General features: G+C 49.1%; 1 protein-coding gene across 7 annotated transcripts in view; it reads left to right on the top strand.

The window, feature by feature from the left end:
• Nucleotides 1-24,673, top strand: part of SEC16B (SEC16 homolog B, endoplasmic reticulum export factor) — a 56,502-nt gene extending 31,829 nt beyond the window's left edge. For 5 of the 7 annotated variants that reach the window (XM_045048652.1, XM_045048651.1, XM_045048650.1 and 2 more), the window contains 16 exons: nucleotides 863-960; nucleotides 2,869-2,950; nucleotides 6,952-7,069; nucleotides 8,270-8,381; nucleotides 10,290-10,395; nucleotides 12,052-12,192; nucleotides 13,228-13,365; nucleotides 14,369-14,441; nucleotides 15,774-16,046; nucleotides 16,784-16,848; nucleotides 19,846-19,998; nucleotides 20,170-20,265; nucleotides 20,600-20,705; nucleotides 20,835-20,914; nucleotides 22,856-22,954; nucleotides 23,596-24,673. In XM_045048652.1, coding sequence (XP_044904587.1) covers nucleotides 863-960; nucleotides 2,869-2,950; nucleotides 6,952-7,069; nucleotides 8,270-8,381; nucleotides 10,290-10,395; nucleotides 12,052-12,192; nucleotides 13,228-13,365; nucleotides 14,369-14,441; nucleotides 15,774-16,046; nucleotides 16,784-16,848; nucleotides 19,846-19,998; nucleotides 20,170-20,265; nucleotides 20,600-20,705; nucleotides 20,835-20,914; nucleotides 22,856-22,954; nucleotides 23,596-23,664 — 1,809 coding nt within the window. In that variant the 3' untranslated portion in view covers nucleotides 23,665-24,673. The remainder of the gene's footprint in view (nucleotides 1-862; nucleotides 961-2,868; nucleotides 2,951-6,951; nucleotides 7,070-8,269; nucleotides 8,382-10,289; nucleotides 10,396-12,051; nucleotides 12,193-13,227; nucleotides 13,366-14,368; nucleotides 14,442-15,773; nucleotides 16,047-16,783; nucleotides 16,849-19,845; nucleotides 19,999-20,169; nucleotides 20,266-20,599; nucleotides 20,706-20,834; nucleotides 20,915-22,855; nucleotides 22,955-23,595) is intronic. The other 2 variants (XM_045048653.1, XM_023247283.2) reach the window with 2 other exon arrangements.
• Nucleotides 24,674-25,177: the final 504 nt, after the last annotated feature.

Raw genomic sequence — 25,177 nt, 5'->3', positions numbered from 1 at the left:
TGAAGTTGATAGATAACAAGCACTTGACAGTTAACGAGCAATTAGTTATAATATTAGGTGGGGCAGGTCGACTGCTATGCAAACTGGCTCAAACATGGTAGCAGCTACTTTCTATTCATGTGGGCATCCTGGGCAGGTGAGCAGAACGGTGGGTCAGCCCTTCTTCCCAAAGTAGTTCAAGGCATGGAGGAGGCTGTACCATCTGAGCATATAGTCCATGTGGAATGAGAAGCCAATCTTCATTCCAGCCAGCCAGATGGGGAAAAGGGCATGGGGGACCGGGCACAGGACTTCTATGCACCAGATCTGGATGCAATATAACCATTTCTGTTGCCATTGTAGAGCCTGGAACTCAGTCACTTCTAGGTGCATGGGAGGCGGGAAAATGCGGTGCAGTTCTTTGCCCAGGAAGGGGGCAATGGCTTTTGGCGGGGAGCTAACAGTCTCTGCCACAGTTGTTAAAAAAGAAACCGTTCCTGTAACACGCCCCCATGAATGTCATCTTGCTACCTGTACTTTGAGACTCAGTCCTTGGGGTGCGGTGCTTCTCTCGTGTTCGGTGCTTAGGTTCGTAAAAGTATCATGTGACTTCTGCTAAAGAGCTAAGGCTGACTGGAAGCTACGTTTGAGGGGCAGATGATGAAATAGCAGAATGTATTTGATAAAGTGAAGGCTGGAGAAGGGTCATCTTAGAGAGAAATAGGCACCCGCTCTTCCTTTGTCCCTCTCACAGATGAGGCTCCGAGCCTTCCTGGGAGCCCAGCTTGTACAGCTCAAGGGCAGCAGTACCCAACCATCGACATTTGTTGTTTGTAGGAAGGTGAATAGGGCCATGCTGACTGTGACGTGCTTTTGTTTTCAGGAAGCCTTGGAGTGGGCCATGAAGAACCACTTGTGGGGCCACGCTTTGTTCCTCGCCAGCAAGATGGACCCAAGGACCTACAGCTGGGTTATGAGTGGGTGAGCAGGCCACTGGCAAAGAAGACCTAAGGAGCAGAGAGCAGAGAGAGGCCCGCCAAGGGAGGGAGTGTTGGGAGGCAAATGCAGGATGTGCTGGGAAGCCCCACGCATCAAGCATCCTTCCAGTTTTTCTCTTCTGACCTGGACCTAGCATTATCACTTTTCCAGATTCTTACAACCTAGACATGGACACATTCTTTATACCTGCTATGTTAAATATTCAGTTTAGTAATATTTCTCAGGGTCTGAGTTTCCAAAAATTGCATGGGTTTCTGCAATCCGGTAGTTCTCTTTGGGAGGGGCTGTTCTAGATAGTTCCATCAGTGAGGGAATAGGTGACCACTTAGGGTTAACTGACAGAGCTTTGGGTCTGAGAGTTAGTAGCTGTCTACCACTGAGTCTTGCAGTGGGGGATGTGGGCGCTGAGAGGAAGGTCGGGATATGGGGGAGCAGGAGCTGTGCTAGGAACAGGCTTTATAGGACGGGGGATTACAAGCAGAAGTCTTCATCTAGGGCAGGGGACATGACGAGACTGAAGGAATGTGTTTAGTCAGAGATCATGCCAGCACACCGAGACCGGGAAGAATGCCCAAACCAGGATGAGACAGGAATGGAGGCTGACCACATAGCCAGGAGTTTGGAATGAGGGGAATAAATGGGGGGGGGGGGTGCTGGAGAAGGGTTCCTGAGTAAGCCCCTCCAGCTGCAGCCAGATCTGTGGGTTGGCAGGGATAGACATGTGGTAGGGGTGGGGAGGGCCGGGGGGCCCTCCCATAAGGGGCAGGCTTGGATCAGACCGTGAGAAGGATGCTCCCTCAAAATGTTCATCTTCCTGTGTTAGCCGAAGCTGTGAAGCTGTGAGCCTCTCAGCTTGACTTAAGTTTAAATTGGCCGTAAATTGGCTGTCGGGCAGATGGCTGAGAAGATGGTACCTCCCTTCAAGGCTGCCACACTACCCTTCTCCACCACGGCCTCCGTGGAGTCTCTCTTCTACTCTAACCCTCAGTCTTCCCAGGGACTGGTAACACCTCTGTGCACTTCATTATGTTCAGGATGGTGAGGAACCCTGGAGTTTTATTATGATAAGCGCTCTGAGCTCCCGAGGCAAGGGTGCTATTAAATAAAAGACCGCGTTCTTCCCCCGTCCTATAAAGCCTGTTCCGAGGGACGATTTTCCTCTGGGTTTTGGAAATGAACATCCCACAATCCCACATTGTAGCATACATCTCTGCGACAGATTTTTGCCTTGGGCCATTGATTTTTGATGGGGCCCAGTGAATTGTGAAAAATATCTCTTACTGAGTATGCTTAAATCTCAAATCAGCTCTAGAGCTTATTATATCCTTGTTAAGCATATCCCACGGTTTGTCATCAGGAAGATCATTTCTGGTCCCTGTTCTACGCCTCTTTGGTTACTGAAAAGGGCTATTTAGTGCATGTGAGTAAAAGACCCAGGCTAGTCACGAGCCAGAAAACCAGCCCTGGAGGCTGTGGGCGTGGCACCAGGGGAACTGCTCCAGGGGACTGGAAGTTGAGGGTGACTGGGTAGGAGGGGCCCGCAGAGAAGATGTTCGGGTTAACTGCTGGGGCTCTCTAGGGATCTCTGAGATGTGGGGCATTTCCGTGACAAAGAAGACCCATAGAAATGGTTACTGGAGAGTTGGGGCATCAGTGCCAAAGTGCAGAAAATACCCCCCAACAGAGAGCCCCATCTGGGGTGGAATCAAGATCCTGACGATCCCCCCAAAGTGGGAGCCAAGCAGAGGCGCGGCAGAAAAGCAAAGAGAAGTTCATGTTCCGAAAGAGGCTGCTGAAGTCAAATAGAGATCTACGGGGGGTTTGCCCCGCTGGCAATGGGTCAAAGGCTCTCTCGGCTTGGTCCCCACTAACGGTCGTCTCTCTCCGCAGCTTTACCAGCACGCTGGCGTCCAATGACCCACTGCAGACCCTCTTCCAGTTCATGTCGGGGAGGATCCCACAGGCAGCCACGGTATTCTTTGTGACAGACCTCCTTCAATACCCCAGTGTCCTAAGGGTTGGGGGGGGGCGGTGGGGACAGCTCAGGAACGAGGTGATGACTTTAAAGATTAAAAATAAGTGGTAATTGCACCTGGCCCAATTCATTCATATGATTTCATTTAATACACAGAGGAAGGAATTCCTACCCCCGTTTTACAGAGGTGGGAACTAAGGTGCAAAGGTGTCATATGACCATAGATCACTGAGCGAGGAGCAGTGGAGCCAGGATTGGCTCCGTCTGTCTGATTCCAAAAACCTTGTCATTTTCACAATACCATAGCTGCCTGCTCAGTGTGCGTGAATAGCGAGAGAGCCAGACTGTCCCCAGGCTTCCTGCAGTAAGGCCACCGTTCTTTCCCCCCACTGCACATCCATCCTGCAAAGTTGGACATATTTGGTCTTACATGCTGTCTAGAGTTGGAGATGGCTCAAGTCTGAGGCCAGCTTGATAGTTCCCTATGAAATATCTTTTTTCCCCCAAAGTATCCTTCTTTACCTTTGAAGTCTAGTAACTTTACCAGGATGTATTGGTGCTGTCAGGGCAGTTTTGTTTTGTTTTTTTTTCTTGGGACACAGCATACTGTTTTAATACGTGTATTCATATTTTACCGTTCAAGGAAGTTTTCTTGCGTTATATCCTTCGATATTTGTTTTGTTCCATTATTATTTTTTTTTCAGGAATTCCATATGTGCACATTTCATATAGATACGAACTATATACATATACATGTACAGATTATATTCTCTTTAATTAAAATTTCTTTCTTTCTTTCCATCCTTCCTTCCTTTTCTTCTTTTTCTTCTTCCTCCTCTTCTTCTTCTTCTTTTTTTTTTTTTTTTTTTTGCTCTTCTCATTGCCATCCTATGTGTCCCTTCCTGTGTTTCCATATTGATGAAAGAGACACTGTCTCTTAATTTTGGTGCGAGTTTTACCTTGATGTCTCTGATTTTTCTCTCACTTCTTCCCTGAGCTCTGCGGGTCACATTGGCCTCTTCCTGTTGTTCATTGTCTTCTTCCTGAGCTCTTATCACTTAGCATTAGTGATAATGCCCTTGCTTCATAGAAGAAATTGTTTCGTGATTTTACTTAAATTCGTGATGAAATGTTTGGTGATATCTCTTTGTTTTGTGGTAACATTTTCCCAGTGAATGTCCTTTCTACCGTCCATTAGTTTTTCATATTACTTCCTTCCTTCTATCTTTACAGTGTATTTGTACAGATTTTGTGCTTGTTCCTTGACAGGAGTTGAGTCTTCCCTGGGCCAGTAGTTTCTGGTAGGTTTGTGCTGGGGAGGGGCCAGGGCCACATTGCAAGCTATCTGGCATTTCCCACACGATCTGGAGTTTTCTGTGGGTATCTGTGTAGCCTTTCCTTCTCCTAAATTGGCAGAGATGGCTGTGGGATCCTCTCCTTCTGGAATTCTCTCTCTGCTCCCTCCTGCACTCTGTTCAATTTCCACTACCTTTGGCAGCCTTTTCTTATATTTTGAAGTTTGGGTTTTTGCTGTCACCCAGTTTTAATGAAAATGGACTTCACATTTTTGCTTTTCTGTTCTTCTTATTGCTTGGGGACGATTCCTAGAAAGGAAAAGAGAGATGATGACTTTCATGCCCCATCATCAAACCCACTGGCTATACTGGAACATGGAGTGCTCACAGTTCAGCGGAATGCCACGCACCGCCATGACGGTGCATCATGTCACAAAGCACTAAATGCAGGAAATTATGTAATCAGCGTATGGTCCACTGGGTCTCACTGCAGTGGTAGAGTTAACTAAATGTTCCCTGTGTTTAGGTGAGAAAACCGAGGAGCAGGAGGTGATGTGCCAAGGCGGTATTTGATCTCAGTGTTTGAGAGTGACCTAGCATCTGGCACCCAGGAAAAGGCTGGCTGTTAGTTACTTGGAATGAGTGGAAAAGACACGGCAGCCAGAAAACCCAGATGTAGGCTTCTATCACAAGTCTAACCAGAGCCTGCTCCTTGCTGCTCTGTGAGCTTGGCTTTGTTACCTAATCTCAGAGCCTCAGGTTTTCCTCTTTGTGGGCATTTTGATGCCTAACCAAGAGAGTTATTGTGAAGAGTAAAGGAGAGAGGATATCTGAACAGATCAACGACCATGCTTGACCCATTGAAGTTAGTCAGGTGTATGCTCTCTCTTGCACACTCTTTCTCTCCATACGTCTGCTTTACAGTGATTTTTTTCAAATCACCTAGGGAAGAGATAGAAGAATGACTTCTAAATGTTTGTTCTTTTCAGCAAGGATTTTTCTTTTGCGCGTTCCTTTCGTTAGAGCGAGAAAGGGCCTGGCTTATGCGGGGATAATAATAGTACCCAATGCGTGTGACCGTTCTAGGAGAAACGCCTAGCAGCGGGTATGGTTCACGGCCAGAGTGCAGTGAGTAAGAACTGCTCTTCTTGTGATTTATCATCATCATCACCCTCATTCACACTGCATCGCCCAGATAAACAAAGAGTAACTATAAAATGGAGTTGGATAAAGCATCTTTTGTTCCTGGGGATAACTACAAAGACCAAATAATTAGGGATTGTTTTGACTTCCAAATCTTAGCTCTTACTATCAATCTCTTGCTCTACCCATTCCAATAACAAACTGGAAGATGGACTGGTCTACAAATCACCTCCTTCCTTTTGCTGGGCTTCCGTGTGTGTGTGTGTGTGTGTGTGTGTGTGTGTGTGTACATCTGTGTATATGCACCTATGTATAATTTATAAAGGGCAAACAAAGTGCAAAGCACTATGCTATGTGCTTTACCTAGCTATCTTATTTCATTATCAACAATAACTGTTATGTAGAATATAACTCATATTATGATCTCCACTTAAGAGATGAGGAAAAAAGGTTTTGAGAAACGTGCTCAAGGTCACACAGCTAGTAAAAAGGTGGGATGCCAGTTGAATCCAGGGCCTGGGTTGTTTCTGTGATGTTATATTGCTTCTTTATAGATATTTCCTGTCCTAAAATTCCCTTCATTCGGGAGAAGGGAAGCCCAAGCCCCACCATTTGTGTGGGGCATTTCCCCACTTCCAGGGTTCTGTGTGCACCCTGCTGCCCCCTGGTGGAGCTCTGCTGCCCCTGCATTGTCACCAGAGGGAGCGGGCAGAGCCCACAGCTGGGAGCAAGATGAACAGGGACTGCGTGTGGGGCTGGGCCACTTGGCCTGCTTTTCTCCAGCCATGGGAATTCAACTTAATAGGGTTGTGAAAATTAACTGAGGTCATGTGTGTGAAAGGCCTTTGTAAAACCAGAAAACACAAGCCATTTGGTAAGGTATTAAGGGGCCTAGTGTTGCCCTGACTTCTAACAGGCTAATGTGGATTCTTCATATGAGCCAAGGATGTTTGGTCTTCCTTCTCCCACTGAAACATCAGGGTTTGTTTTGTTTTCTTTTTCTGGATTTGTCCCTAGCTGTTGGGGTCAGGGGTACCAGGAAGAAATATGAAAATCAGTAAGTGATCAAAAGTGTCATTTTATTTACCTATCGCCTAAGGTTCCTACGAATGCATGTATGCGTCCGTGTCTGTCTGCCTGCCCATCCTTCCAGCAGTCTTGTCTTTTTGTTTGTTTGTTTGTTTGTTTTAAGTTTACTTATTTATTTATTTTGAGAGAGAGCAGAGGAGGGGCAGAGAGAGAGAGAGGGAGAGAGAATCCCAAGCAGGCTCTGCCCTGTGAGTGCAGAACCCAAGCAGGGTTTGAACTCATGAACCGTGAGATCATGACCTGAGCTGACGTCAGGAGTCAGATGCTTAACCGACTGAGCCACCCAGGAGCCCCAAGTCTTGCTTTTTAAAAGGAGATCTGGAAATCAGTGACTGGCAGCAATGCAGGTGGCGGAAGCCGGCCTTCCCCGAACTCCTCGAAACCAGGAGACAGACAACAACGCTCTCCATCCACGTTGTGGCCCGTGATCCTTCAGCCAGTAAATCTTCCATTTTGTCTGCTGCCTTCCAGTGCTGTGGGGACAAGCAGTGGGGAGACTGGAGGCCTCACTTGGCCGTGATTCTGTCAAATCAGAGCGGGGACCTGGAGCTGCATCAGCGCACAATTGTCACCATGGGGGACACTCTGGGTAAGCAGAAGCCAGCCCTGCCCCCTCCTCTCCTCTAGGCTGTGTCCAGGCCACTTTACACGTCTATCCTCAGGCTTTTAGGTTCTGGGCAGGGCCTGCGGCTGTGCCTCAGGCTTTCCTCTGACCCAGGGGCCTCAGTGTTTGGGGGTCGGAAACTCCAGAGAAAGGAGTGTCGTTCTTGTCTCTCCGTTTCCCAGATTTTCTGCTGCAATGCAGTCCAGGCCCCTGAGACTCGGGCTGGGCTGCTGCGGAGGCTCCCCTCAGCAGCTGGTTTTCTATCCCTGGTCAGAATCCCCCCAGGATGGAGCTAACACACAGGGAACCTCGCCTCTTGTTATGGTTAGCCGCACGGCGACCCAGCTCAGCCGGAGAGGAACTTCTGTTTTTGCCTGAGCTACCCTGAGTAATTGTGTAGGCTTTACCTTTATTATCTCTCAGTGAACGTTGCCTTATAAACACTAAGGGTTACAGAATGTTCCAGACCGGAGGTTCTCAAATTTGGTCAAGGGGCTGAATGCCTAGAAATCATGATACTCTTTGTTAACTTTGTGAAATATTGCTCTGTTACACGGAAAAGAGCGATGTGCAAGGTAGCACCAAGTCAGACGGCAGGTGGGTCAGCGGCCGATGGTTAGAAAGGGAGGCGGGTTTTGTTTAGTCCTTCCTGGGCACCTGGCCCTGTGCTGAGTATGTCACCTACTTGAATTAATTCAATTTTGAGGTAATGGAAAATGTATGGGAGAACATTCTGAAAATGGGAACAGGCTGGTCATTATTGGTAGTTTTTATGAGCCCTGCGAAAAGTTTTCTATTGTTTGATTTTAGCAGAGGAAGCATTAGTGCCCCCGAGGAGTCTAATTTAAAAACAGCTACTTCTTTGCTCAGGTGTAGGCATCTGCTCTCTTTTCACCCTCAGGAAGGACTTAAAATGCTTAGAAAATTCCTAATCACGAATATACTAGGAAAACACGAATCAGTGATGTATTCTGGCTGAAAAGAATTGAAATGTAATGTCCGAAGCCAAAAATGCTGGTGGGAGGGGACAGTGTGGTTTAGGGCCAGCGACTCTGGCCTTCCCTCCCCCTAGGATTCTCCCCTCGGACCCCGAGCCCCCTCTGCCATCTCTCTCCCACCCACCCCGGTGGTGGGTCCCCACACAGCCATGTTCCGTAACTGGGCCTTGCTCTCCTCCTCCTGCAGCTGGGAAGGGGCTGGTGGAGGCAGCCCACTTCTGCTACCTCGTGGCTCACGTGCCCTTCGGCCACTACACCGTGAAGACAGATCATCTGGCCTTGCTTGGCAGTAGCCACAGGTAGGGTCTCCTGGGGGAAAGGGAACGGGAAGGACGGTTTCCAGGGAATTGTTTGAGGGAGGCCTTGTTGGGTCTCATGGCTCTACTTTCCATTTTCTTGTATGCAGTTCACCTAGTGCTGCTCCCCTCCTCTGGGGCTGTTCTGCACAGATCTGGGCAGGGAGGTGTGCCCGGTGGGAGCCGCATCACATCTCCAGGGGGCCTCAGGCCCCAGCCCTGCTCCCCAAAACTGCGTGTGGATCTTTGCGGTGTATTGCCCCCTTCTGACCACTTGGTGGCGCCCTGGCTCCATGACCAGACATCATCTCTTAAGAACTGTCAGTGCGATCGATCGGGGTGGCTTGAGGTTCTGTATTAGGCAGCCCTGGGCTTGTCTCAGAGTCAGCCCTGGGCAGAATTGGAAATTGCAAGAAGTTTATGTTTACTCCTTACACCCCTACACTGACGGTGCACAAGCTACTCAAAGTCGAGCCTGTTACTTATTCTTCGTTGGCCATAACGTTAGCGTTTTCACACAGACGGATCTTTTTTTTTTTTTAAGTTTATTTATTTATTTTGAGAGAGACAGAGTGCGAGTGGGGGAGGGGCAGAGAGAAAGGGAGCGTCTCAAGCAGGCTCCGCACCATCAACGCAGAGCCCGATGCAAGGCTCGAACTCAGGGAATTGCGAGATCATGACCTGAGCTGAAATAAGAGTTGGACGCTTAACCAGCTGAGCCTCCCAGACTCCCTTTCACACGGAAGGATCTTAATAAGCCTGTAGACAATGAGTAAATGGACAAAAAAGATCGGTTTGCTTCCCAGCAGTTCTCCATGTTCTGGATCTCCACCCCCCCCCGCCACGCCCCCACCGTAATACTTAACATACCCTAAGCTCTTACATTGTGCCAGTCATTTTATTTGCACTATTTCCTTTAATCAGTACAAATTTATCCTATGAATAAAGTATATGTTTAATCTTAACTTTATACAGGAGGGAAACCAAGGCACAGAGAGGTTAAATAACTTATCTAAGATAGCACAGCTAGTGTGCGGTCACGTGGGACTTGGAATCCAGGCTGTGAGGCTGTGAAGTCCTTTCAACTGTCGGGCAAAACTGCCTACCTCTGTGGAAATGTACAGCCGTGGCCAGCTCTCTCTGGGTCGTGGTCTCTGACAGCATGTAGTGGGCTTGTCAGAGAAGACCACCTGTGCCAAATGTGACAATACATGTGCACGGGTTAATTCGTCTCCCTCCTATGTTTATATGGTACAAGGACATTTCTGGAGATAACCTATGGTGATCAAGATTAAGAAGCACGCCAAGCCGTCAGGGCCCGTGGAGGGGTCTGGTAGCCCCTGGGATCACATTTGGCCAGCCCACTTCCTCACTGCCTCATTGGCTGAATGAACACCCAGCATAGGGACTGTCCTTTGATTTTTGGCTCAGCTGTTGTCCCCATTCTTGGCCATGCCTTCTTTTCTGGGTGCTCTCGAGAGCACCCTCTTATGCTGTTTTGTTGGGGCCAGGAGTGGCCTTGCATAGATGCACATTCTAGGCCTTCAGGGTACTAAGGTGAGCTCTCAGCATGTTAAAGAGCAGCGCCTAGTGCCCTTCTGAGGAGGAGGAAGGTCAGTTTGCCTTAGGTGACCCTCCAGCAAAGAAGGTGGAGGACCCCCCTTTCTGCACTTCTGGTGCAGGGCTCTGCTCTGTTCCTTCCCCAGCCCCAAGAAGGAGGAGAAAGAGGAGGCAAAACATTCACTCCGGAGGTCCCCAGTCTCTTCTCGTCTTGGAGTCGCCCCAGGGATCAGCCCAGGGCAGGAACTCTATCTACCTTGTTCGGATGCAGCTGGTGCTTGTCTACTAGGATTTAAGTTCCTCCCTCCCAATCCCCCCTCAATTTCTTTTATTGTTATTCCCTGGCTGTAGTCAAGAGTTTTTGAAATTTGCAACAACTGAGGCTATCCAGAGGACGGAAATCTTCGAGTATTGTCAGATGCTGGGCCGCCCCAAATCCTTCATCCCTTCTTTCCAGGTAACTGAACCCACCCGAGGGCACCGCCTTAGCTGCGTCACATGGCCGCGAGCGGCTGGGTTTCCAGAGTTGCTGTTTGGCACAGGGTAGCTGGGCGAAGTCATCTACAGCACTTTTCCTCGTTAGCTTGAGCGTGGGAGGAGTTAGGATTTCTTTCTAGGTCCCCTAAAAGTCTGCATTTCAAGATACGAAAGCAAATCAATGCAGCAGCCCCTGTTGCTGGAGGCTCCTGCCTTGCCCCGAACAAATGGAAATTGGCCCGCGTCCTGTCGCACCTGCTCCGCAGCAAGTGCCGCTCTCCGCTCTCTGCAAACAGCTCTCCCTTCTCCTCCTCCCCTCTGGCCATGCGGCCTGTTGGGGGGGGGGGGCGGGGAGCGGGAAGGCCCAGCCCAGGGGGGTTTGCCCAGCCTGCTCCCTCCTTCCGACGTGCTCCTCCCATCTCTTTGAGTCTCCTAGCTGCGCAAGTTCCTTCCCGCTCCGTCCCTGCCCTCACCCTTCTGTCTTCCCCTCGGGGGCTTCCGCTGTGGTGGGGGGGGGGGGTCGGGCGAGGGCCCTGCAGGTTCTACTCTTCTCTCAGCTTCTCTGCTTGATGACCTGATGTTACACCTCCAATTCATCAGGACTCCTTCAGTGCCCATGTGGAGAGTGTGCCTGGCAACACAACACGCGCACGCACACTCACAGCCCACAACACAAAAAGCACAAAAATGCTCAAAAATGACCGCCTTCATGTATAGCAGCTTCCTTCATTGTTTTTCCGAAGACTCTCCCTCCCCAGCAAAGCCCAGCAGATGAGCTCCTTTGGGAACAGGTCTCTCTTCTCTCTCTCTCTCTCTCTCTCTTCTTTGCTCATCCCACCTTTCAGTCACCTTTGGGCAGACAGGAAGGAAGTTAGCTTTAGCGCGTGTGTTCTATGTGCCAGCAGGGCGCTGTTGTGCTTTGAGTTATTGTTTCTAACCCCGCGAGGTGGGCATGACTCCCTTCCTTTTGCCAAACCGGAAACTGAAGAGAGGAGTCACATGCTGTGGGCTCCTAGCTCTTGCCTGCCATTTGTTCTGAGAACTTCACATGGATTGTCTCGTTTAATCTTTACAACAACCAAGGGGTGAACAGTATTGTCCCCGTGCTGTAGTGAGGAAACTGAGGCACAGGGAGGTGCGGTAACCAGCGCAATGTGGCGCCCCCAGTGTAGAGCTGGTATTTGAAGTTGGGCCTGTCTGATTTCCAAACCCTCATGGCTCTACCTTGCTGTGCCCCTCATGCTTCTGTAAATAGCTGTCTGCCTGCGTCAGAGTCATTTCTTCTTCTTTCCTATGTCTCCCCCGGTGCCTGGTCCTATGCTCCACAAATGCCAGGCTTTCCAGATTACGTGGGCTTGCTTATCGGAAGTAACTAGTCTGGTGCATTCCCGTGGTGACTCGGTCTCCAGAGACTGAACTGATGTGACTCCCATCCCTTTCTCAGCGATGTGTGACCTGCAGGCTGGATTTGCAACTGTGCCCCTAGGCAGACAGAGTAAACCAAATGGCACGAGGCCCTCCTTGATATTTTGGATGGCAGAGTTAGCGGAAGCTGGCAGTCAGCTGACTTTTATCTACATGTCTCTCCTTCTATCCTGCCCAGATGGACTAGTCACTGGCCCCGCTCTCTCCACAGGTGTATAAGCTCCTTTATGCTTCCCGTCTGGCAGATTATGGCCTTGCGTCCCCGGCCTTGCATTACTGCGAAGCCATTGGCACGGCCCTCCTTAGCCAAGGAGAGAGCGATCACCCTGTGCTATTAGTGGAACTCATCAAGGTGAGTTTCTCAAAGGGTTCTCTGCAGGTGTTTTATCTTCGGTGTTCAGAGAAAGCTATTGTGAAAGCAGCTTCGACTCCACAGCCCATCTCCTTTGAACATGCTGGAAAATTGGAGCCCATGGCTGTCTTGGACCACGTACGCATGCCCAGGCATGATAAGCAGAGTCCTGACACCACACAAAGAAGCAGGCAGTGGGCGGGGGTTGTGGGATCGGGGGGGCTGGAAAGCAGGCGTGTGCTGTGCCAGGAATTTATTCTTGCATCCGCTTTTCTGGGACAGTAAAACCACATGTTCCGGTCAGCCGTTCTAATTATAAATGCTGGACTTAGAGTATATATTTTAGTGATTAAAACAGGAAATGAGCCTTATTAAAATGCTCTTAAATGCATGGAATACTTTATCACATGTGGGGTACGTTTAAAAACGACAACATAACATATCAACGTTTAGTTCCAGGGGAAGAAAATGATCGGGCAAATAGTGCCAATTAATTGAAGAAAAATCCATTAGCTGGAGAGTAAAAAGACACCCAGTTGTCAATTTTTGCTTTGCTTTAGACAAGGTCCAACTGTTGGATTCAGCAGCCAATAAAATCCGTGGTGCTGAGCCCCCTGCCCCTGAAAAATGTAGGGCGCTCAGGGACTCAGAATGGAGGTGCTGGCCCCACCCCATGGAATTCTGGGATTGGAATTAGCATTTTAGCAACAGTCCAGGTGATTCCTAGGAGCACCCAAGTGCAGTACTTGAGAAGCAGTACTAGAGGAGACAACTTTGCAGAGACACAAAGCTGGGTAACAGTTTCTTCTTATATTTTATTGCATATCTAACACCAAGATGGGTTAATTGTTCATTTATGTTGCAGCTTCAGGAAGGTATCTGCTGGATTTGCTAATCAATTATTCTTGGTAATCTAATTTGCAAGGGAGTTAAGACTGTCTTTCTCCTATTCCCCTGTTGCCTCTTTCCCCATCATCTATGTCCGCTTTCCCCTCTCTTACCTTCGCCCCCGACCCGGCTGGGAACCGGGCACAGCTAGCGGAGAAACTGAAGCTGTCAGATCCCTTGGTTGTAGACAGACGCAGAGACCGGGACCTGGAGCCAGACTGGCTGGTGCAGCTTCGGAGGCGGCTCAAGGAGCTGGCGGTGAGCGGGGTTGGAGCCGGGACGGTGGTGAGACCTCTGTTTCTCTCTCCGTTCCCCTGGAACAGAGCACTGACCTTGACAAGTCCCCGACCCCACGGAGGGCCATCCGCGAGACACAGGTTGACCTGGGAGGGGGTGGCGCTCAGCCCCCCAGCTGTTGCCTGTCCCTCGGGCAGAGATGGTCTCCTGGGTTTGCCTGTGAGGCCCTGAGGCCCTCTTGCCAATCACCCTTGTCTTTGGTCCTAGAAGCTACATTTATGAGCATTAAAGCTTTCATCTCTCTGTTAGGAACAATGGATCACAGTGGACTCGTGTCACTTTCATGTAATGTAGGGCAATTGCTTAAAAGATTTCCGGACCTTTCCTTTTTGTTCTGACAACTGCAGAAGCTGCTGGTAGTAATTGTACCAGTAATTCGAACAGGGCTGCCTCCATTTTCTTTCTTCCAATCTCTATAACGACGGGAGAGGGTGGATTTTTCAAGGCACACACAGCCCTGACTCCCATGGGCTGCACGCACGGGGCCCTGGGGCCCTTCCCGTTGCCCCTTCTGTGGGGAGACGCTGGGAGATGCTGGTCTCCTGGTCCCCGCCTGCTCTGAGCACACCCAGGAGAGATGCAGGGCTGAGGCCTTGCCCTTGCCCCTCCCCCATCAGCCCTCAGCATCCGGTCCAGATTCTCACACCTCGTCACTCCCTCTGAAGTTTCTTTTTGACTTAATTTTTATTTTTTTATTTAAAAAATTTTTTTAAATATTTATTTTTGAGAGACAGAGAGTGAGCAGGGGAGGGGCAGAGAGAGAGAGAGAGAGAGAGAGAGAGAGAGGGAGACACAGTATTTGAAACAGGCTCCAGTCTCTGTGCTGTCAGCACAGAGCCCAATGTGGGGCTCAAACTCACAAACCTGAGCCAAAGTTGGACGTTTAACGGACTGAGCCACCCAGGAGCCCCTTGACTTAATTTTAAACCATTGTTCCCTGTTCTTGCTTTTCTTTGTGTAGTTTAAAAAGATTTTACTTTGTGTTTAATAGCAGAAGGTCACAGGAGACACTGGGGATCTTTGTCCTGCTCACTCAGATGCTTCTGGAGTCGGAGGACCAACAGGTATCCTCGCTGATGACCTGAGTGCAAATGGCTGACTCTCTGGGCCTGATCGTAGAGATAACAGAACTTAGAAAATATTCGCCTGGCCCTTCCTGGGGGGTACTTCCTTGCCTGTACAAATCTGACCTTGTCCCCACAGCTCTGTCTGGCCACAGCCATCCTGACACTTTTAAGTTCCCACATGTTTAGAGTTCCTGCCTCACATTCAGGTTTTAATACTCACCATGTTGTATCGTGATCTCATAGTTTCACCTGCCTCCGTACCTTCTCCCCAGCTGATGAGTTTCTTGAGGCCAGGGAGGGTGGACTGTCTGTGTTTCATGTAGGTGTTGGAAACATAGGAAGATTTTTTTGAGCTATCGGTTTTGATTTTTGAGCTAACAATTGCTATAGACATGTGACAAATGTTTCAAAATGTTGCCAGCACATCCCTCCTTTCCCCTCAGGATGCCCCTGAGGGCTGGGTCCAGCCAGCATTATTACCCCCAGTTAGCTCTGGGCCCTTTCCCCAAGTGACCACAGCCCTCCGCCCTGTGGTGGGGTCAGGACAGGGTGTCATCTCTTGATTTCCAGCCGTTTCCCACCCGCGGGCGTCTTCCTCACAGAGGATGACCTGGGGGAAGGCGAGGAAAGCGGGCCCTGCTTTCTGTTTCTCAGCTTTGCTGCTGTATTCCAGCACCTTCCAGGCAGAGGCCTGGAGGGGAACCAGGCCAGGGCTTCTTGAGTGCTGCTTCCGCCGCCAAGCAGCCCTGTCCCTTGTCACCCAATTGAGCATGTGGGTCAGCAGCCCCACTGGCCCCGTGACCATCAGCCAGTCATCCACACCACAGCCCATCTCATTAGCAAAGTGGGAGAGCCAGAAGGAATCCCCCCACACTCGCTTCCGGGACCGATGCTCTGGTTCATTTCTGTGGTTCTGATTTGGGTTTTAATGGAAACTTTCTAAGCTTCAAACACCCAAGTCCATTAGGAAATCCTTAAAGGAGAAAGTTTACCCCCAAATAAAAAAGTGTGGAGTGAAACAAGGAAGGTAATTTCTATCCTCCTGATGTGCTGGTTCAAGGCTCAGAGATCATACAAGGCAGTGAGGGAAATAATTTTGTAAACTCTAAGTCACAAGCAGTGACAGGTGTTACAATCACTGCTGTGTTGTATTTGTCATCACATTAATGGCAGCCACATCAAGCGGCCTGTCCTTGTGACTGCTTTCCAAAGAGGACATGGCAGGAATGACCCTGGTGTGATGGGTCCATGCTAATGTCACATTGCAGGTCTCAGTCCTTCTTCTTTGCCCTATGTCCTTAGGAAACACTTTCTACCATGATCTTTTAGGACGTCAGAGCCACTCAGAAGCCCTTGGGGACCGCAGAGCCTTGTGGCCAACACCGGAGCAGATGGGGCCAGGCCAGCCCAGCTCACAACACCCCATTCCCCACCAGCCCAGTTCCTGTCCAGCAGGAGGAGGTGTGGGGCAGATGGGGGTCCCCGTGCCTCTTTACTCGGTTCCTGAGGTCTGTCTGCCAGGGACTGGTGGCTGTATGGCCGTGACAGGCCCTCCTGGAGGAGAAGCCTGGGAAGAAACCCAGCAGATATATCCACCTCCTGGTAAGACCTGCCGGCCAGGCTGGAGGCCTGGGGTGAGGAGTGTCGAAGGGGAGGAAGCAGATGATGGAGGTGGGCGGGGTCAGAGGTGGGGTCAGAGCTGATCAAGCCCTGAAGGGTGGGTGTGCACCTGACTGAGGGCCTGCTCTGTGGTAGCCCTGGGGCTGGGACTCTGCCTGCCTCCGAGGGCTTGCCCTTCCATTGCAGCCTGCTTCTCCACTGGACAAGCATAGTGAGGCTCACAGCGGTCACTCCTGCCCTCCCCTTGGATGCAGAGTTCCTAAGAGAGAGGCTGCAGGGTGGAGAAGGGAGGAAAATGCCACTTGCACCCAAGCGTGGTGAGCAGTGCTGAGCCACCAAGCGAATGCTGGCAGCCAGACAGGGGGATTACATCGTAGACCTTCTAAGATAAGGTCCTGTCCAAAACAGGAGACTCAAACGGAGGGGAAGGTCAGGGAGGAACCCTGTGAGCTAGCTCCACGTGACCCAGGTTTCCAGGATTCCTAAGGAACAGCCTTGGTTCGGGGTAGAGGTCAGGTGACCAGCATGTCCTGGGGCAGCTGGAAGAGGGTTGTGCCCGTGGATTCGCATTTACGCGGTCCAATTGGTTTGGACTGGATAGGCTGGGACCTCCAGCTGCTTTGCAGTTAGAAAAGCCGACAGCAGCCACGTTCCTTCTTCAGATTAGATGGGAAAAGTACAAGTTCACATCACTATGTTTGTGTTTTGTGCCATGACAGAGAATATAGTATCTCAAGGAAGTTTCCAGCATCTGGATGGTCAAAAGGCTGTTTCCAAACCCCAGGTGAGAGGACAAAGCACAGGAGATGCTGACGCCTCCCTCCTCTAATGCTTCTAATGCTTCAGGTTTTTTCCATTTGCCCAGATTTCTTAGCCATGTGCAAACTCCTTCTTCTGCCTGGCCCCAGCTCTCCCTTCCACAATGCAACTTGTTTCTCCTTGTTTCTTGCTATACCAAATCCTAGCGGTGGGAAGGAGGGCCGTGTTCTTGTTTCTGTTCAATCCTGCCAACCGGTGTCCACGGGGGGGAGGGGTGGCAGGGCTGAGTTTAGTTTTGGCCTCTGAGATCTCTGACACCTCCCTCACTGTCCCACCACACACTCACCACGCCCTGCCCTGTCATGGGAGACTCTGATGCTTATTTCTTTAAATTTTTTTTTTAATGTTTATTTATTTTTGAGAGGGACAGAGACAGAATGCGAGTGGGGTGGGTTAGGGGCAGAGAGAGAAGGAGACACAGAATCCAAAGCAGGCTCCAGGCTCCGAGCTGTCAGCACAGAGTCCGATGCGGGGCTCAAACTCAAAGACTGTGAGATCATGACCTGAGCGGAAGTTGGACACTCAACTGACTGAGCCACCCAGGCGCCCCTGATGTTTATTTCTTTATTATAATGTTTACCTTGCTTTTTTCCCCAAGAGGGACCTTTGTCAGCTGTGTCTTTTCTCTTCAGTTAGGCTGGGAGGTCTTGGAGGTGGCCATGTCTATCTAGCTGTCGAATGTGCCCTTCCCCCAACAATGGCCATGGCTGGTCCCAAACTTAAGATGTTCTTCAGCTTTGCCTGGTTGGAGGCTTACATTGTATACGTTTGAGCATATACGTAGTGGTTATACCTAAAAATGTCTCAACTAGGTACTTGGCCACAGGACTGAAAAACTTCTATGCTTTACTTTTTTTTTCCTGACTGAAAAAGTAGTACATTATTGTTACAGAAAACTTGAAAAATAAAGAGAAAGTATCATACAAATAACCAAATATCGCTCATGTGTTCTTAAATGTGTATATGAAGTTTTATTTCCTATTTGTTATTTAATACTATAAAATGAGGTTTTCCATGTCATTCATAAATAATTTTTAAAGTTTTATTTATTTATTTATTTTGAGAGAGAGGGAAAGTATGAGTGAGGGAGGGATTGAGAGAGAGGGAGAGAGAATCTCAAGCAGGCTCCACAATGTCAGCAGAGAGCCTGATGCAGGGCTTGAACTCATGGTTCATGGATCATAACCTGAGCCAAAATCAAGAGTCGGATGCTTAACCAACTCAAGCACCCATAAATGATTTCTAATATTGGTATGATAAAGTCCATTGTGTGAAAGCACCGTCGTTCATTGGTTCCTTTGTTCACAAATCCCGAGATCCTGTCGTATCTGTAGCACTATCACAGGGTTGGGGAGACGCAGGGAACCAGACAAATCCTACTTTCAGTTTAGTGGAGGTGACTGCAGATGAACGCTGTATGCGTAATGGATTTTACCTGAGATGGGGTGTCCAGCAAGGGTACCTCTGGGGAGGCCTGGAGCAGGTCAGAATGGGGGGCCGACCTGAGCCAGGGAGGTGTCTAGGGAATGATCCTTCAAGGAAGAGGGAGTAGCAAGTCAAATGGGACTCGCTTGGTAGGTGAAGGAAGGAGCAAGGGACTCACTGTGTGTAGACAGTGAGGAGCAAGGGGCTGAGAAGCAAGGCCAGGGCAATAGAGGCCAGACCAACACGGCTTTGCAGGCCACAGGAAGGAGCCCCAAGTTTCGCTCACCACTCCCGCATTGTTAAACATTTCAAGTGTGTGTCTCTTCCTTTTCTTTCTTTCCTCCTCTCTCTCTCACGGCATATTGCCTTCCCTTCCCTTCCCTTCACATATCAAACAGAGCGGTGGACATTCTAGTGATGGACGTGTAAGCCTGGTCTATTTCTTGAATTATTCAGTCAGGAGAAATTTCTAAAAAGAGAGGCTGCTTAGGTTGGAATCCTTGCTCTGCAAATTGCTAGCTCTGTGGCCTTAGGTTGCTTAATCTTTCTGTGTCTTAGTTTTCTCCTATATAAAGGGGATGATAACAATAGTACCCACCTCGTGGGACAATTGTAAGGATTAAATGAATCACTGTATGTAAAGTGCTTAGAAACAGTATTTACTACACAGTAAATTCTATATTCAGAATTAAAAAATGAAGCTTTTTCTAGATTTGCCAAAGCATTTTCCAAAGGTTGTACCAGCTATGCCTTTTTTTGAATACGAAATGTAAATATAACACAAAGGGACAAACATCATATGGTTCTACTTACATGAGGTACTTAGAACAAGCAAATTAATGGACAAAAAGAGTAGAGGCTATTAGCGGATTGGGGGAGGAGAGAGTGAGGAGTGTTTAATGGGCACAGAGTTTCTGTTGAGGTTGATCCGATGTTCTGGAAATGGCTATTGGTGGTGGCTAGCCAACATTGTGTGAATGTACTAACGTCACTGAATTGTATGCTTAAAAAGACTTAAATTGGTAAACTTCATGCTGTGTATATTTTATATTTTACCACGCACACAAATAGAAAGGCGCATGGACACGTTTTGCTGCCCTCTGGTGCATTTGTTCACGGTTGATCTTGAGCAAGTCTGCCAGGAATGAGCTCTAGGATGAGTTAGGGCCAATGTATTACAGTCTCTGTCCTCTTGGGTGTGTGGGTCCCCACGGGGGGTTTCCTGTTCTCTTCATCTCCAGCGGTAGCATTCCATATCTTCTGCTCCAGGCCTCGGCATCGTTGTGGGAATCTGATGTGGGGAGGTAGCATGGCCACCAAAAGCCCGTCCAGTTAGGGACATCACGGGGACTGGGATTGGGCTCTGGCCTTGTCCTAAGACCTTCCGCAAACCATTTCTCAGCCCTGTGTGTGTCCTCATCAGTCAGGTGTGATCCTGGAAGGCCTGCCTGCTGATGTACTGAGCGGGGCTGGTGATTTGCCTTTGTAGCCTGTCAAGTGCTATGAAAATATTAGTTCTTATCTTCTTTAATTCTAGGTGCCGCTGATTCCCAGATCACGAAACGTTTCTGAGAGTTCCACCGTTTCAGCCAAGGAGGATGAGGAGGAATCCTCCGATGAGGCAGATAAAAAATCCTCCCCAAATCCAGCACAGACAGAAAAGCTAGGAGATGTGAAAGAGAACACAAAGGTGGCGGTCTTGTCCTGTTGCCATCATTCCCCCCACCCCCAACTGGGGGGCAGGGCTGGGAATCTGGGCTTTGGCCGGGCCTCTGACAACCCACCATCAGACTGGGGTCGGCTAATCTATTCGGCTGGAGGAGCGCACCACAGGCCTTAAATCTCCCCCCTTCCCTTCCAGAGCTCAGGGTTTGGCTGGTTCAGCTGGTTTCGCTCGAAGCCCAGAAGCAACGCATCCCCTTCTGGAGAAGACTCGTCCGACAGTCCCGACTCTGAGGTGAGCATGAGGGTGTGAGGGCAGGGACGCTTCTGCCCTTTGGAGGAAGTTTCCTCAGAACCTCTGAGGCCCGGAGGTCTCATCTGGCAATTGGCAAAGGCAGATGATGAAGGGTCTTAAAAATTAGGACGAAGAATATTAACTTTAGGGGGCCAGTGGTTGTCTGATCATTGAACAGAGCAGTGGCAGGAAGAAAGTGGAGTTTTGGGGTGAGTGCCCGGCCGCAGGTCACAGGTTGAGGCCGCTGTTGAGGGCATGGCGGGGATACAGCCACCGGCATGAATTTGTTAACCACTGGCATCACCAACACTGCCTTTCTTTCTCCACTAAACAGGAGACCTCCGGAGAATCTTCTCCCCCTCAGGCCGGGCCTGGCCTCTCACTGACATCTCTCCCTGAGCCCCAGTCTCTGCCAGGAGGCCCCTTCTCTGGGGCCACAGGTACCGCCAACCGCATGCCCTCTGGGCTGTCTGTGGGCTCTCTGCGCTCCTTGGCCATTGGGGGTGCCTCTGGCAGAGGGACTCCTCAGCCCTGGGCAGTGGACACAGCTCCCACTCGTTGTCTTCTAGGCGAGGGCGGAGTGCAAGGACCCGCGTCCGGTGAGGGAGCGGCCGAGGGCACGGGCAGTGGAGGCTGGTCTGGGCCTGAGGTGAGCCGTCTTGGGGCTGGAGCCTGGGGCCCCACCAGATGCCTGCGTGAGGACTGCACACTCGGGGTGGGCTGGAGGCGCCATCTTGTGAGGGTCTGACTTGGGGAATCAGAGAGAACTTCTGCACCAGTTTGCTAGGGCCACCGTAACAAATGTCCCGGACTGAGCAGCTTAAACAGTTACTTCCTCACGGTTCTGGAGGCTGCAAGTCTGAGATGGAGGTGTGGGCAGAGGTGGTTTCTCCGGAGACCTCTTTCTCAGCTTGTTAGATGGCAGTGGTTTCACATGGTGGCTCTTCTGTGTGTGTTGGTGTCCAGATTTTCTCTTCTTATAAGGACACCCATCATACTGACTCAGGGCCCACCCTAATGACCTCATCTTACCTTAATCACCTATTTTTTAATTTTATTTTTAATTTTTTAAAGGTTTTATTAGACTTTTTTTAATGTTTCTTAATTTTTGAGACAGACACAGAGCATGAGTGGGGAAGGGGCAGAGAGCGAGGCAGACACACAGAATCCTTAGCAGGCTCCACGAACCCACGAACCCATGAACTGTGAGATCATGACCTGAGCTGAAGGCAGACACTTAACCGACTGAGCCACCCAGGTGCCCCTTTAAAGATTTATTTAAAAAAAAAGTTAATGTTTATTTATTTTTGAGAGAGAGAGAAACAGAATGTGAGTGGGGGAGGGGCAGAGAGAGAGGGAGACACAGAATCTGAAGCAGGCTCCAGGCTCTGAGCTGTCAGCACAGAGCCTGATGGAAGGCTCGAACTCACGAGCCATGAGATCATGACCTGAACGGAGGTCAGACGCTTAACCAATGAGCCACCCAGGTCCCCTTTAAAGGTTTTATTTTTAAATAATCTCTACACCCATGGTGGGGCTTGAACCCACAACCCCAAGATCAAGAGTCAGATGATCTACCACCTGAGCCAGCCAGGCACTCCCTTAATCACCTCTTTAAAGACACTACCTCAGGGCACCTGGGTAGCTCAGTCAGCTAAGCGTCTGATTCTTGATTTCGGCTCAGGTCACGATCTCATAGTTTTGTGGGTTTGAGCCCCTTGTTGGGGGCTCTGTGTTGACACGTGGAGCCTGCTTGGGATTTTTCTCTCTCTGCCCCTCCTGCACTTGGACTCTGTCTCTCTCAAAGTAAACAAATAAACCTAAAAAAAAAAAAAAAAAAAGACAGTGCTTCCAAATACATTCTGAAGTACTGGGAGGGTTAGAATTTCAACACACGAAGTTTCAGGGGGACGCAATATCAACTTCCCATATCAACTTCCTCAGGTGAGATCTAGAGAACTGCCTCTTTCCCTTCCCCAGAGCTCATTAGTGTCTTTGGCAAGGGCTGTACACAATTCTTTTTTTTTTTAATGTTTATTTTTGAGAGAGAGAGAGAGAGAGAGAGGCTGAACCCGAGCAAGCGAGGGGAAGAGAAAGAGGGAGACACAGAATCCAAAGCAGGATCCAGGCTCTGAGCTGTCAGCACAGAGCTCGATGCAGGGCTCAAACCCACGAACCACAAGATCATGACCTGAGCTGAAGTTGGATGGTTAACTGACTGAGCCATCCAGGTGCTCCCCCACCCCCTGCTTTTTTTTTTTTTTTTTTTTTTTTTTAATGAGGGCTGTAAATTCTTGATAAATCTTGCACACGGTACAAATTTCATGCTAATTGCCAGGAAACCATTTTTATTTCCTGTGGTTGGGTTAGAGCACTCTTGTAGTATTTTAGGCCTCTCAGAGAATATGACATTACATCCAGGGTTGGCTGTGCCCACGTGGGTGATGGCTGTTTGCTTGAATTACCTGAGTTCTAGCAAGAATCCCTTTCTATCTGCATCTCTTGACCAAAGTTGATGTGCAGGGAAGCCCTTGATTTTCTGGAATCAGAAATGGTGATTGATAGGATTTTCTATTGATTTCCATCACAGGGTGTTTCCTCTGAGTTTTTCTACAACCCTGGTGTCCTGCTCCCCCCACCCCCCTTGAAAGGAGGTGTTCCTCTCTACAACCCATCTCAGGTGCCCCAGGTAAGGAAGCCCAGAAGGAGACGGGTTAGGAGCACAAATTTTGGATGAAGGTGATCCAGGTTTATAATCCTAGTTTGCCTCTTACTATGTGTGAGTTCTTGGGCAATGCCTTACTTGCCCTCTGTAAGCCTCAGTTTCTGCATCTATAAAGTGGGGTTGGTAGTAGCTACCTTGCAGGGTAGGTGTGAGGATTAAATGGGAGCATGTATGTGAAGGACCGCACACAGAGAATGGTCAATCAGTGTCGTTAGTTATTAGTGATACGACTCTTGACCTTTCACAGGTCTTGAGACTTTGAGAGACACATTGGTGTTGGTACCAGTGGTATGGAAATACCATTACTCCAATGGGGGGGGGTGAGGGGATCATTGCAACCTTTGAGAGAAGCTAAACTTCCTGCTCTTCAGGGACCTGGGGAAGACCGACCCTCTAATGTGCCGAGTTGGCCTCCCCCCTTCATAAAATTGAATTTCTTCTGCCACATCCAAGAGATGTTGGGTGAAAGTAACTAATTAGATTATGACAAAAGGAAGCCACATACAGCTCGCGTGTTCAGGATCCCCTAGCTCAGTCCTGCTAGCCAGCCCTGGATGGAGTCCTGCTTGGGGCTATAATCTCATGTGACGTTTATTCCTTTCCAGCTCTCCATAGCTACTAGCTTGAACCGGCCGAATCGCCTAGCCCAGCGCCGCTATCCAACCCAGCCGTGATGAAAACCACACCCGTTCCAAGCTGGTCTCCTTCCTTGATCTCCAGCCCCTCTGCCATATTGGGGTCCCCAAGAGGGTTGTGCTGGCCTATTGCCTCCCCTGTCACGAAGAAGGCAAGAGGACAGGGTCTTCTAGGACACAGCTCAGTCCAGTCTCTTAACATTGGCTTCAGAATGATGGAGAGTAGTCGGGTAGAATAGCAGACCGGAGGTGAGCAGAATGCCATGGGGGAGATTCAAGATGGTGGCTTCAGATCTTCAGGAAAGTCAAGCTTAAGAACCCCTTGGCTGGAATCAATGAGAACCCACTGGGCTCTGAGGCAGGAAATTATTTGGGGGAGGCTCTCAGAGCAATATTCGCAACTAACTTTGGTTCCTCAGTCTTAGTTATGGACCGATTCGTGCCTCTAGTTAGCAGAGCTTTTATACTGAAACTTGATTATTGCTTCCTGTCATAATTCCCTCCACAGTGACATTTCAGCAGTTTCCCTCTTGGTCCTAGTTTTGTGCACATTTTTATGTGCTTCAGATTAATTATATTTCTCTCACTTTCTTAGCTGGTCCTATTTTTTCACATTCTGGCATCTGGCTATCAAGTTAGATTGCTATAGGCATCATATTGTCATGGTAACCGCTGAACCTAGTGATGCAGATGGATGGAACATCAGTATAATAAATGATGGGGGATGTTTCCTAAAAATGCACCCCTTCCCTGAGAGAGGAGAACGTGTGCCTGATAGTGTTAACCCCGCCCTTCCTACCTCGGGCCTCTGCGGATTGATGTTCGCAGGGTCATGGGAGCCAGAGGGAGGCGGGGAACATCTTGGAAGCTTCCAGTTCTCTTTTCAAACCCAAAATAGGAATGACTCTTGCTGTTTGTCAGATTTGCTGAAAATTGCTCCTCACAAAGAACATTTTTTTGTATGTGTAATTGTACATACAGGTTTTGTACTCTAATGCAGTACAGTTCTGATGTTGATAGCGATTAAACCAGATCATTTTATAGCAAATGCTTGTCTCTGGCTGATTTTTGCAGAGGGAGAGAGCATCCAGAACACATTCATCCCTGAAGTGCTTCTAATAATGGTTTCATTGTGTGATAAGGTGCGTATAGCTGGAAAGAGCCCTTTGTTAACAAAGAATCTGGGGACTGAGCCTCTTAACTTCCAAGTCTAGTGTTGTTTTTTCAATTGAAAAAATATGGACAAAAGCGCCTCTGATGCAAATCAGTCACTCCATTAACTAAATATTGCATACTCTGTTCTCTAAAAAGTTTATTCATCTCTCAGATTAAATTAGGAAATGTCTGCATAAGTGTTTTCTAGACTGAGAAGGCCCTCAGTCAATGCTGTTTCCTTACTTCCCCTGAAAGACTGCTGCTCCTTCACTCTGGTGTGCTGACACCCAGTGGCAGTACTATGGCAGTCGTGTGTGAGTTTCACAGGACCCAGACTCGGAGCTCAAGGCAGCTCAACCTTGTAAACTTGGGCAAGGTTATTTCGCTGACTGGTGCT

Source organism: Felis catus, chromosome F1 (assembly GCF_018350175.1).
Source record: "Felis catus isolate Fca126 chromosome F1, F.catus_Fca126_mat1.0, whole genome shotgun sequence".
In the NCBI taxonomy this organism is placed as follows: Eukaryota; Metazoa; Chordata; class Mammalia; order Carnivora; family Felidae; genus Felis; species Felis catus.
This window is presented reverse-complemented; position numbering and strand designations above follow the sequence as displayed.